Here is a 14,040-nt window from a genome sequence, read left to right as displayed (position 1 = left end):
GCTTACATGGCATTATACGGGGATGAATGAAAGAGTTGTATTTTCTCCTAACTTGAACAAATTCTGTGGAAAAATTGAAGAGGTGATTATGTTTCATAGTCCTGTCATATTATCCCGGAGGCATTACTAAAATTTTGTTTGGCCCGCATGCAGTACAGATATCAATCCCATTGAGCATGTATGGGATGAATTAAAAATAGCTATTCGCCGTCATCCTAGGCCTCCAGAAAATTTAGTACAGTTATTGCCCTGGTAGAGGAATATCGGGCTATTCTTCAGGCAAGGATAACACATCTTTATTCGATACCAAACAGATTGCGAGCAGTTGTTGCTGCGAGAGGTGGACATGACCGCTATTGAATTGTTTTGTTTTGTTGTTAATTTTGTTTTGTGTTCTTAATTTTAGTGCGTTTGATTTTTTTAAATTAAATAAATCTTCAAAGCAGTGTTTTTATTTACAGCTTTTATGATAGGGGAGCAAAGTATGCTAAATGTTCAGTCACTCGAGCGCTGTGGGGACCTATTGGGTTGTGATTATTAGGTCCTAAAACCAAAAAAAGTTAAGTAAAATTTTCCATTTTAGTGGGTACTTGCCATTTTTTAATTTAATTTTCAATTTCCAACAATAATTTTTTTCCGATTATAGCGCCATCTATCCATAATTCGAAAAAATGTTTCGAATAAAAGTTGCTTATTTTTACGTAAAGAATCCAAATCTGCAATAAAAATTTGGAGCTCCTATTTAAGATTTTAAAGTAACCCCCCACCCCACCTACTTGGGGGGTCCTGTTTGGATCATTCGATATATTTTTCAAAAATACTGAATAAGTGTATTTTTCAGTTTTTCGATCTGATGTTAATTTTGCGAAATATCACGGGATTTGTATTTAAAATTTTACATTTACCCCCCACCCCTCTCCGTGGGGGTAATGTTTGGTATCATTCGATGGATTTATGAAAAATATTGAAAACGTAGTTTTTAGTTTTTCGATCTGACGTTCATTTCGCGAAATATTCACTTTTTTTGTGAAACTTTTTGACTCGCCGATTTCCTTACTCAAATCGCTCAAATCGTCAGATTTTTGAAATATACACTGTTTTGGTTGTACTTAACTTACCTTATCTTCTGACAATTTCGAGTATTTTTAAGGATATATTTTTTTCGGGCCCCCCTTCACGAACTCCCCTGTGTTAAGAGCCAATATATGGTAGAGGCACATCTGCAGGGCACCAGGTTTCTCCCCATATGCTAATCTGACGCGCTCGAGTAACTGCAAAAATCCCCGCTTGGGCTCCCATACCATTACAAGAAAAAGAATATTCGGATAATTCAAAAAACAAAATCTTGGGGATATCTCAAGGATAATACAAAAGGAGTACATATGTAACAAAGTCAGCCCCCCAATATTTCCACAGAATTTTTTAAAGTTAGGAGAAAATACAATGCTTTCATTCACCCCGGTATAATGAAATCTAAGCAAAAATTTTTTGTTACCGGAATAATACTAAATGATAACAATACGTGTACCTACAAACTGATGCAAGAATCTTGAAAATCGGAGTACAAATAATACAGTTATAAATTGTCAAACTTAATAAAAAATTTTGGGTGGCGGAATTTTGTGCCGGTGAGTGTATCTTTATCTTCCTCTCTTTGGATCTGCCATACCTCTTCTCCCCAACCTTCTGTTGCAGTTCCTCGCTTCATCACAAATTCCTTTGTGTCTAGGAAGCCTTTTACCGTATGTTTTTCCTAGCACTTCCTCTCCCCCTCGTTACACGACTTTGCTGTTTGCTTCCTACCAGTCATTGACCGTACCTTTTTCCTCAAACCTTTCCTTTTTTCCAGCATTCCACACTTGGAAGACTTCTGCCAAATCTTTATCCTTTAACTTACACCACTTTACTTTCTGGTGTCCTACTTGCTTTCCTTTCCGCCACACTTTTATCTCCGTAGCATGCACTCGCCTATTTTATCACTTTACAGTTGGTATTTAACCATTTTTCTATTTCCATAAATTATGTCGTTATATACTCACACCGGCAAAATTAAAAATTAAAGGAACACCTTAAAAATGGGTCATGTTTGATGTCTCGTATATCCTAAACCAGTTGTCCGATTTGAGTGATTTTTTTAGTATGTTGTAGCCTTATTATTTAAGGTACTAGTACATTTTGCTAGAACCTTTATTAATAATGAACATAAAACTTTCTACATATTAATATCTAACTCTTAGCCCCACCGCACATCAAAGAAACATGAAACGTAAATTACGTTTCATGGAAATAAACCACTGCTAAACAAATATACGTCCGGCCATTTATGAAACTCTCCGAAAATAAAAATGTGTCATGAGCATGAATCACACTCGTTTCATTGGTAGGCGGACTTTGAGATTTGTTTAGCAGTGTTTTAGTTTCATGAAACATGTTTTTCGTTTCATGTTTCATGTTTTTCGTTTCATGTTCCTTTGGTGTGCGGCTTGGCTTAGAGAGTACAAAAAATATACCTTTTTTCATTTATGCACGTACACTAATATTATAGAGGGCGCAAAATTCGAAGCTTCGAAAAATGATGGCGGACAGTTAATCTCAGGATTGGGATATCTGAAACAAAAAAATCGTACTGCATTTGAAAAAGGAAGGTTTCTTATGGGCCATTCCACGAACATACGCCTGTTTTAGATTACTTCGACAACGAATATTTTACTGTGCAACCTAAGAAGTACGAAAGTAAATGGCGCTAATAATTATTCCAATAAACAACAATGTAATTTGCAATTTACTTTCGTTCTTCTTATTTTGCACAGTAAAATATTCGTTGTCGAAATAATCCAAAACAGGCGTATGTTCGTGGAATAGGGTATACGTGACAATTTACCACAATTTAACCAAAAAATAAATATTTTTTAACCATGAAAAACTGAAAGAAAACGAGCGATTTTGTAAAATCTTTGTTTTGCGGAATTTTTCACTAGCGGTGGTAAATTGTCACGTAAGAAACCTTCCTTTTTCAAATGCAGTATGATTTTTTTGTTTCAGAGATCCCAATCCTGAGATTAACTGTCCGCCATCGGAACTACTTTTTTTCGAGGCCTCGACTTTGGCGCCCGCTACAATATTATTGTACGTGCATAAATGAAAAAATACATATTTTTTGTATTTTCTAAGAGTTAGGTATTAATATGCAAAAAGTTTTATGTTCATTTTTAATAAAGTTTCTGAAGAAAAATTTTTTGAAAGAATGCTTATTTTTGGTCTTCTAAAGTGTACTAGTACCTTAAGAATATACTGCCGTCCTCAATTAAAACGCGGTATCTGAAAAAAAATTGAAAATTGAGTTTTTGCTATATGTGGTTTCCTTGTGACCTTATTTATGCTTCTGCAATGTCTGAAAGCCGTATCATTTTATTTACTACCAAAATAAACAAATTGGAATATGCCGTATGTGCTAAGTTTCAATAGCTGCTTAATTAAAATGCGGTATCTACAGAGTACTCAACTAAAAAGCGGTATGTGCTAGCGAGTATCTTGTACTTGCCGCGTTTGAATTGAGCACAGCACATTTACCGCGTTTTTACCGAGACTCGTGTTGCGACCTCGTATTTTGAACATATATGACATGTAGGTATTTTGCGTATATAATAAACAATTATAAGCTATTTATTTTTCTTTTTTGGTAACTATCCTTCCTTATAAAAAATCCTATTTGTAATTAAAATGCAGATACGGCACTATTTCTGATCCAGTAATATGTCCGCTGCTCAATTAAAACGCGGTATATGACTTTTATTTACAGCTTTGATAAAAACATTATTTTTTTAAGAATATATTTTTAAATAATGTTCAACTATCATTAGAACATGATTTGCGTTAAAAAGTTGTCAAAACATATAGAGTCCTGAGAGAAAACTTTGAGAGCCGATTTCTCGGTTTTAAGTTGGCTGCACATACCGCATTTTATTCGAGGACGGCAGTATAGGTGTAATAATATTGTTGCTAGACAAGTAAATGTCATTTTATACAGGGTGTAACAATCACACTGTGTTTTTTCCTTAAAGTTTGGAACACGCTGTGGAATATTCTAGCATATATAAAATATTGAAATTAAAACTAAATGGTAGCCTTAGGCTTTCTTAACATTTTCTTTTTTGATTCATTCGCTTATGTTGGATAATAAAAAAGTTAAGTACTTTAACAACTAGCCATATTATTCATCAATACAGGGTGTTTTTTTTTAAATAAGTCCGACAAACTTTAAGGGGTAATTCTGCATGAAAAGTTAATGACGGTTTGCTTTATAACCATATTATGTCTGCAAACGTTTCGTTTGCGAGATAGGGGATGTTAAATTTTTTCTTACAAACTGACGATTTATTTATTGCTCTAAAACCGGTTGAGATAAGTAAATGAAATCTGGTAGGTTTTAAGAGAAAGTTTTTTTTGCGCATTTTTTTGACATACAATTAAGAATTTTATATTAACCATTGGCGTGCATACGGGATATATCTAAAATGTTTATACCCGTATGTACGCCAATGGTCAATATAAAATTCTTAATTGTATGCCAAAAAATGCGTAATGACTACCTCTTAAAACCTACCAAATTTCCTTTTGCATATCTCAACCGGCTTTAGAGCAATAAATAAATCGTCAGTTTGTAATAAAAAATTCAACATCCAGTATCTCGGAAACGAAGCATGTGCGGACATATGTTTATAAAGCAAACGGTCATTAATTTTTCATGCAGAATTACCCTGTCGCACTTATTTAGAAACACCCTGTATTAATGAAGAACATGACTAGTTGTTAAAGTACCTAACTTTTTTGTTATCCAACGTAAGCAAATGAATCAAAAAAGAAAATGTTAAGAAAGCCTATGGCTACAATTGAGTTTTAATTTCAATATTTTATATGTGCTGGAATATTCCACAGGGTGTTCCAAACTTTAAGGAAAAAACACAGTATGATTGTTACACCCGGTATAAAATGACATTTATCTGTCTAGCAACAATATTATTGCACCGATATTCTTAAATAATAAGCCTATAACATACTAAAAAAATCACTTAAATCGGACAACTGGTTTAGGAAATACGAGACATCAAACATGACCCATTTTTAAGGTGTTCCTTTAATTTTGCCAGTGTGTGTATTTAATAAGATAATAATTTAGTATACTAAAAATGTACCGAAATACATACTTTGGTTTTGTTCTTGACTCTGTGGGCTCCGGGAGCAGCTAATTTTACTTTGACATAGGGATCGGGAATATTACTTGGATCCTTTAAAGGTAGATTCCTAAAAAGAAGTACCGATCATAAAGTAAAATTACAATTTCAGAATTAAAACACTTACTGAAGTCTATGAACAGTCACAATTAGTTTTTGTCTAGGTGCGCTGTAAAATAGTGTTACTTCCAGTTGCCCCAGTTCTGGTTTCCTAAAAAAGAGTATTATACAGAGTGAGTGTGTAATATGGAATAAATTCAATATCTAAATACTAATCGTTTTTTTGAAAAATGCTCAGACCCGTCAATTAGTATTTCAAATTGTCCTTTTTGGCATACAATAATAATGTATACAGGGTGTCCCAATTTAGAGATATGACGTCATCGTTGATTTTATTAAATGGCAACACTGTCATTTTGATAGCTATTGTGATAGGCTATGTAAAGTTATACATAACTGCAAAATTTAAAATTTTTATTCTCTACCATTTACAAGATAATAAAAAATAACAAAGTGTTATGTCTGTAATTTGGACTAAATTCAATATTTTAAATACTAATTTTTTTTTTTAAAAATGCTCAGACCCGTCGATTAGTATTTCAAATTGCTATTTTTGACATAAAATAATAATGTATATAGGGTGTCATATGACGTCATCGTTGATTTTCTTAAATGGCAACAATGTCACTTTCATAGCTATTTTGATAGGGTGTGTAAAGTTATACATAACTGCAAAATTTTGTCCCAATTTAGAGATATGACGTCATCATTGATTTTCTTAAATGGCAACACTGTCATTTTGATAGCTATTTTGATAGGGTGTGTAAAGTTATACATAACTGCAAAATTTCAAATTTTTATTCCCTACCATTTACAAGATAATCAAAAATAACAAAGTTATGAAAAACAAGTAATCAAATAATAATTGAATTTAATTATTTCAATTAATCAAATACTCATAATGTTGCCCACAATTATTGTCAAATAGTCAATTGGCAACATTATGAGCATTTGCTTAATTGAAATAATCAAATTCAATTATGAATTTGATTAGGTACTTGTTTTTCATAACTTTGTTATTTTTTATTATCTTGTAAATGGTAGGGAATAAAAATTTAAAACTTTGCTCTTATGTATAACTTTACACACCCTATCAAAATAGCTATCAAAATGACAGTGTTGCCATTTAAGAAAATCAACGATGACGTCATATCTCTAAATTGGGACAAAATTTTGCAGTTACAGTATTTCTCATGATCATCTTTCAGTGCGTCAGTTTTTCGATTTCTTTCTAACGCATTAAATTGTATGTGACAGAAAAAAAGGCACGTCGGTGATTACATTTCGTCGGTGACATTTTTATAACATTTATTCTAGTTATTCTAGTTGTCGATAGATGGCGACATAATAAAAAAATATTTTTTTTTAATTAGATAATAATATTACAAATATAATCTGTATAATTTATAAGACTATACAAATCAAAGAAAATACCATTTTATAAATGCAAGAAACACATTTGATTTGTTTTTATTCCAAATTGAAAATAAAATGTGACAACTGTCAGATTTAACTAAAATGTCATGTTAGAATAAATGTCATAAATGTGTATTATCACGGACTTGCCCTTTTTCCTATCATTTGTTACGCACTGAAAAATGATCATGAAAAGGACAATATGTATAACTTTACACACCCTATCAAAATAGGTAGCTATCAAAATGACAGTGTTGCCATTTAAGAAAATCAACGATGACGTCATATCTCTAAATTGGGACACCCTATATACATTATTATTTTATGTCAAAAATGGCAATTTAAAATACTAATCGACGGGTCTAAGCAATTTAAAAAAAACAAATAGTATTTGAGATATTGAATTTATTCCAAATTACACACTCACTGTGTATATTACGATTTGAATTAACAGATCAGTATGTACTTGGAACCTATGTAATCTATTTTGTTTTCTTAAAATGATTATGTTATTGGGTGTTGTGTTAAATTGCGAATCATTATTACTTTCATTGGGTGGAATATTTTGTTCCTCTTCTTCTTTCTAGCATGATCGATTATGCTAGTAGACTACTGCCTGTTCATTGCTATCAAGTCTTTCCCAGACGATGAGGTCCAGCATTCTCGCTATCGTTTTGATGGTCTACCCTGTGGTCTTTTATCTACTGGGTTAATCGTTTTTGCGCTTTTAACGTGTCTGCTGTCCTCTATTCTCTTTATATGTTTATTCCAATATCTTCGTCTCTGTCTGACCCACCTTCCTATGTCCTGTATTCCACAGTTTTGTCTGATGTCTTCACTTCTTATTCTGTCACGTAGAGTTTTGCCTTGTATACTTCTTAGTGTTCTTATTTCAACTGTTCTCATCATTTGTAACGTTCTATTTGTGTCTGTTCTTGTTTCTGCCGCATAGGTTATAATAGGTCTTATTGTTGTCTTATATATTTTGACTTTGCTTTCAGTATTTAGATATATATTTTGTTCTTCCATACGATTTCTTTCAGGAATCCCTAAATTATAGCAGCTTTCATTGTTTGTTCTCTGACCTCTTTTGAGAGATTTTCGCTCCAAGATATTTGAAGTTATTCACCTGTTCCACAGTTTTGGAGTAAATTTCTAACTTTCGTCTTATCGGTTCTTTGGAAATTACTAGGCGCTTAGTCTTCTCGGTGTTGATGAGCATATTTTAGTTCTTTAGTTTTAGTATTAAATGCATGCAGTAGGCTTTGGAGATTGTCTTCAGAATCGACGATAAGGACAGCATCGTCAGCGTAGCAAACGACAATAAAGAATGTATTACCCATCTTAAATCCAGCTATCCTGGGAAGGTGTTCTATTATATTGTCCATTATTAAATTAAATATGAAAGGGCTCAGTGAATCGCCTTGACGGATTCCTGTGTTTATAACTATTGTCTTCTATTGTCAAATGTCCTACTCTTATTTTTGTTTTACATTGTTAGTTACAAACATTTCGTTTAGATCTGAAAACTTATGGCTACAATTTACGGATTTTTAAGCTTTTCATTCCTAATTATTTCATATTATAGAGATCTTTGAACGCAAAATACTTAGAAAAATATATGGTACCTACAGCGGTTGATAGGATAACCAGAAACTATTGAATTAGAACAAATGAAGACCTGGAAACCTATAACTAAGGTCCAGCGCAAACGACGCAAATATTATAAAATGACAGTTGAAAACTAGTTGAAAACCAGTTTCAGGCGAATCGCCTCTTGGACGAATACCCGTGCTTTTACGCTGCCGATATGATATAACAATATAGTTGAGAGTGCAATCGGTTTCAGACTAGGTTTTAAAACAGTTTACCCCAATGAAGGAAGCGCTAAAACGTTACGGTAAAAAGCGGCAACATTGCTTATGAGAATGAGTTGCATCGTCACTGTAGAATGACGAATGACTTAATGAATCGGCGCGAATCAAGCGCATTAGGTGGGCAGCGGGGAAGCAGTGTTGCCATGTATAGTGCGTATATCTAATTTAAAACTAGACAGTCTGTATAACATCCTGTGTTTACTTATTTTTCACTTACATTCTAAAACTGGAACTCCTGACTGACGTCTGTGAAGCTCTAACACTCTCTTTTCTCACGAATGGTTCAACCTCACGCTCAAAAACTGGAGTTTCTGGTTGGGTAGGTGTTTTTGGAGGAGGAGTACTATTACTTGAGGTAGATACTAAAAAGACAAGGTTACTAGATTAAAACATTTAAATAGAAGCTGTAAACTTTATGTGGTATTGTGAGAGAATAATACACCACTGACATGCAGCCATGCAGCTTCAGTACAGTTCATTGTAGTGTACCCTCGGTGATCGGTGGGAAAATTTACACCCAAAATAACAAAATTCAGTTTGGCAGCACTGTGTGAATGTTGATAGTAACATATCCCTTTTAAGATAAACAGAACTGTAATTTAGTCCAGACAAATTAATATATTTTTTGCCAACAAAAATGAGATTTTTCAACCAAATAATGTTTCAAATATGATGTGCAAAATAATTTTGAATTGGGTTCTGCTAAGAGATTGCTTTTTTTGTCATTAAAATAGAAAAAACTTTAAATTTATTCTTTATAATCATTATCGTCCAGTTCTCGTCTTATTATTTTCACTGTACTAATATCCGTCGACTAATTTACAATGATTAATGCGATGTTAAAACATGTTATCGTTAACGGCTTCTGGAGTGTCTGAGACATATCTAATTTCATTAATAAAATGCGCAGTCCCAAAGATTTCCACTTGAACCATACTCAATTTTTTACTTTTAATAAAAATTCCGAAATAAAATAATTTTTTATAAGAAATACTCATTAATGTTGTACATTTATGATTATTTTCCAAATAATTCAGACCATTGGAAGTCCACATTCAGTCTTTTTATTTCTTTAACGGCATTATGTATCTTTCCAGCTTGATGTAGACTTGCTACATTCCAAGTCGCTAAGTACTTTGCAAGGTTTTCGCATCTAGACGACCGGAGAGGCATGCAGTCTTTTGATTTTCCTCCTCTGCCGCATCTTGTTTTCCGAGTTCCATGATCAGTAGAGTGCTTGGTTATGTTTTTGTTAGTCATGATGATTAACTAGCGATGCTCTTTAAGGATTGGTTTCCTGCTGCCTTATGCATCTCCATGCCGTTAACCGATTTCTGTTTCGTCCGCATTTAGAAATTATTTTCCATTTTTAGGATAAGAAGGTGCCCTTCAACTTACCCTGCTATCCCAAGCTGTTGGTCAGTAAGTTGGAGATTGCTTATGCCGGCAATCATTTGGGAATTCCTGTCAGTAGTATTTGACAAAGTAAATATTTAGTCCAACTTATCTACCCTTACTTGCACCTATTGTCCACACATAGGGTGACTGGTATACAATATGAATTTGAAAGTTAATAAAATATGGTATACTTATAGTCCATGTGGTGAGACCGCTCCCGTCTGGAAAAATTTCTGATTCGGTTTCTTTGTGGATTCCTATTCAAAAATGTCCCCTTTAAACAAATCTAAAGGGTGCCGGGCGGAATTTTTAGGCAGAAATTGTTTAAACAATTTTTTTAAACAAATACAAAAGATAACGTTTTTTTGCTTCGGAACATATATTTTTAAGTTTTGTGGGTCATTCTAAATAAGAAAGGTATCTTGTAATTTTTCTTAAAAATTGATAGTTTTCGAGTTATAGGCGATTTAAAATCTGAAAAATGCGAAAATACTCATTTTCGAGGCTTAAAAACTCATATTTAAATTAGCATTTTTGAGGTTCTCAGATACTTAAATTTAAGTTTAAACATTCAGCTTCAAGATTCTGAAGAGTGATTGCGTCTAACCTTAATTTAAACCCTTGTTTTTTAATTGTTAAATATGCATGTCCATATGATTTTTTAGCCGGTGCAGCGCGCTCTATTTCAAAAATGTCCAATTATCCCCCGAAAGATATTTTTTCTAGATTCTTTGGGATATTCTAAATAAAATAAGCTTCTTGACATTTTTCTCAAATTTTTAAACAGTTTTAAAGTTATAAGCGATTTAAATCCGAAAATGCGTTTTTTTGGCATATTTCGGATTTTAAATCGCTTATAACTTTAAAACTATTAACTTTTGAGAAAAATGTCAACAAACTTATTTTATTTAGAATATCCCAAAGAATCTAGAAAAAATATTTTTCTTAGGAAAATAGGAGATTTTTGAATTAGAGTGCTCCCCACCGGCAAAAAAATCGGATAAACACGCATATTTAACAATTAAAAAACAACGGTATAAATTAAGGTTAGACGCGATCACTCTTCAGAATCTTGAAGCTGAATGTTTAATCTTCAATTTAAGTATCTGGCAACCTCAAAAATACTAATTTAAATATGAGTTTTTAAGCCTCGACAATGCTTATTTTCGCATTTTTCAGATTGTAAATCGCCTATAACCCGAAAACTATCAATTTTTAAGAAAAATTACAAGATACCTTTCTTGTTTAGAATGACCCAAAAAATCTAAAAATATATGTTCCAGGGCAAAAAACGTGATCTTTTGTATTTGTTTAAAAAATTGTTTAAACAATTTCTGCCCAAAAATTCCGCCCGGCACCCTTCAGATTTGTTTAAAGGGGACATTTTTAAATAGGAATCCACAAAGAAACCGGAATGAGAAATTTTTTCAGACGGGAGAGGTCTCACCACATATGGACTATTACAGATAAACTCGATTATAATTATTGCAAAAACATGAAAGACATATGCACAGTACATCTAAATTGCGTACAGTTGTATACACTATTGTTTATTTCTTGGTAAAAAACTCAGTCAAAGTGGAAAAATGTTTGTTTTGTCTGATGAAAATCTGTCCGGGTTAGCCGGACTTCCGGGTTATCGGAGGCCGACTTATCGGGGTTCCACTGTATTATTATTTTTCTTACAAGCATAAAATAATAAAAGATATAATTACTTGATCTTTGCATTCTGGAGGATGATCTCACTGATGATTTTCTTGAAATATCATCTTCCTCATTCCCCGAATCAGATTCACTATCCTCACATTCAAATTTATCATGTGTTAAGATCTAAAAATAATTATGTGTAGGTATATAATAGGTTTGTTCTAGCAAACAGTCAAACTAGTCAGAAACCGTCAGCAAACAGTTGGCCAGTGAGAGAACATAATACAGTCACCAGTGCTACTACCCCCTCTACTCGCGCTGGTCGACTATTCGCTGATGGTTTCAAACCGTTTGAAACCATCAGCGAATAGTGGACCAGCGCGAGTAGAGGGGATAGCACTGGTGACTGTATTATGTTCTCTCACTGACCAACTGTTTGCTGACGGTTTCTGACTAGTTTGACTGTTTGCTAGAACAAACCTAATATTACTCAAATATCTACATTCGCAAGCAATCCTACTCACCCTTAGTTGAAGAGACAGTATTAGCTTTCCAGTAGAATTGACCAACTTAAATTCTTCTTTACTAAGTTGAAGATCAGGGGCTCGGAACAAATCTTGAATGTGGTAGGTTAGTTGGCCTAATTTTGAGTCACTTTCTTTGTCTAGAATTGACACGTGAAGAGAGTCGTTGTCAGGGTTTGGTACACACAATGAAAATCCTTGTTCCCACATTGGGTCACAAGTGTGTTTTTTTACTTTACTCTTTTGTTGATTTTTGCCCACTGTCAAGACAGCGTATGGATCCGGTTTCTTAGACTTCACTCTCTGAAATGATACCAAAAATATAATAAATATAAACAAATTACCAGAGAACGGCAGTTCTCGCCAGTAGCGCATAATACACCTACATGCGACACTATATATACACGAAATTTTCGATTTTCTAAATCTGACTGAATTGAAAATTGGGCCAAATCCCATCTTAAATCTTAGGAAAAGACTCGTCCATCCATATGTCAACTGTCCATTTTGGTCCAACGGTGTGGATTTTACGGCCCTTCCCATTTAGGGGTATGTTTTTCTTATTCGTCCCCAAAACTCCAAAAAATTTCAAAAATTTAAGTCCCACCTTTGCGGCTTCTGATAGTACTGATCATTACCTTTCCAACGCATGTCTAATTTTGAAAATCGGTTATACCATTCAAAAGTTACCGAGATCAGAAGTATGACTCAATTTTTATTTAAAAAGAGGAAAATGTTTGTGGATATGTATGTATAGTCCAGGGCTCATCTGTTTTGAGATGGACGTTGAGAGGTGACTCAAATTTTTTTGCAGAAATTGCTTGAAAATAAATCAAATAATAATATTTGAGTTATCCTCCCTCTCAAAAAGGTCCGGAACATTGTTTAAATAATCAAAATGTCAAAATATGAAGGAAAAATTCGATTTTTTATTGGTTTTTTGAATATAACTTTAAAACTGTTCATTTCTGAGAAAAGTTGTACTGTCATAAAAGTTGCGTAATTAAATTTCCTACAATACAGAATTGGTTACAAATTTAAAAAATAATCACCCTTGTTGCAAAATAGCAATACTTGCGAAAAAAACCATACAAAAACAAGTATTCGCATTTTACGTTTTTCAACCATTTATGCTACACTTAGGACCTTCATATTTTACTCAGAAAAACTTTATGATATAGTAAAACAACACTTTAAATTTCATTAAGATCGGTTTAATAGATTTTGCAAAATAAATTTTGCAATCCAGTTTTCGCAAAAAAATTCATTTTTTAAAAATGTTGCAGGACTGAAAATAAAGTAGATAGTAAGTTGAATTTTTTTTGCTTATAGAAGTGTACTGTACCTTTCATTTTCAATTTGCAAAATTAAAATCGAATAATTACCACGGCGTCAGGAAATTTTTTAAATAAACATTAATTTTTGGTGCTACGCGCAGGACAGCGGTGTTCGATTCATACATGTTGATTTCCACCAAAATTTCTTCTAATCTTTATCTAATATATTATTTTCTTACTCTATATTTTGCTGTATTTTAAGATTTTAATTCCACAAAAATCAAACTAATTTTATTATTGTTTGTGAAATATTGTTTAAACAATTGCATATGTTTAAAAATAATAAACTTTTATTCTCTAAGTTAAAATATATGAACAAAGAAAGTTTTTACTAAAGAAAGTGTTATTTCAAAGGATAGAGTATGTGATTTTATTTTGCAATAAACAAATTTATTTATTTATATCGAAATGTAATAAAAATTAAAATGCATCAATCATTATCAAAGGTCATTGAAATGCCCAATCAGAGCAAACTATCCGCTGTCCTGCGCGTAGCACCAATAATTAATGTTTATTTAAAAAAATTCCTGACGCCGTGGCAGTTAATCGA

The 14,040-nt window shown here is 32.9% G+C and overlaps 1 protein-coding gene across 1 annotated transcript in view; it reads right to left on the bottom strand.

Moving 5' to 3' along the window:
* Positions 1 to 14,040, bottom strand: part of LOC114349351 (extended synaptotagmin-2-B) — a 179,392-nt gene that overhangs the window by 4,465 nt on the left and 160,887 nt on the right. Inside the window, exons 14-18 of the mRNA XM_028299696.2 lie at positions 12,154 to 12,456; positions 11,698 to 11,812; positions 8,802 to 8,946; positions 5,359 to 5,442; positions 5,205 to 5,301 (exon numbers count right to left, since the gene is read on the bottom strand). Of these exons, the coding sequence (XP_028155497.2) occupies positions 5,205 to 5,301; positions 5,359 to 5,442; positions 8,802 to 8,946; positions 11,698 to 11,812; positions 12,154 to 12,456 (744 nt within the window). The remainder of the gene's footprint in view (positions 1 to 5,204; positions 5,302 to 5,358; positions 5,443 to 8,801; positions 8,947 to 11,697; positions 11,813 to 12,153; positions 12,457 to 14,040) is intronic.

The sequence above is a fragment of the Diabrotica virgifera genome, chromosome 4, assembly GCF_917563875.1.
Source record: "Diabrotica virgifera virgifera chromosome 4, PGI_DIABVI_V3a".
NCBI lineage: Eukaryota > Metazoa > Arthropoda > Insecta > Coleoptera > Chrysomelidae > Diabrotica > Diabrotica virgifera.
Note: the sequence above shows the minus strand (reverse complement) of the source record. Positions and strands in the feature narration are given on the sequence as shown.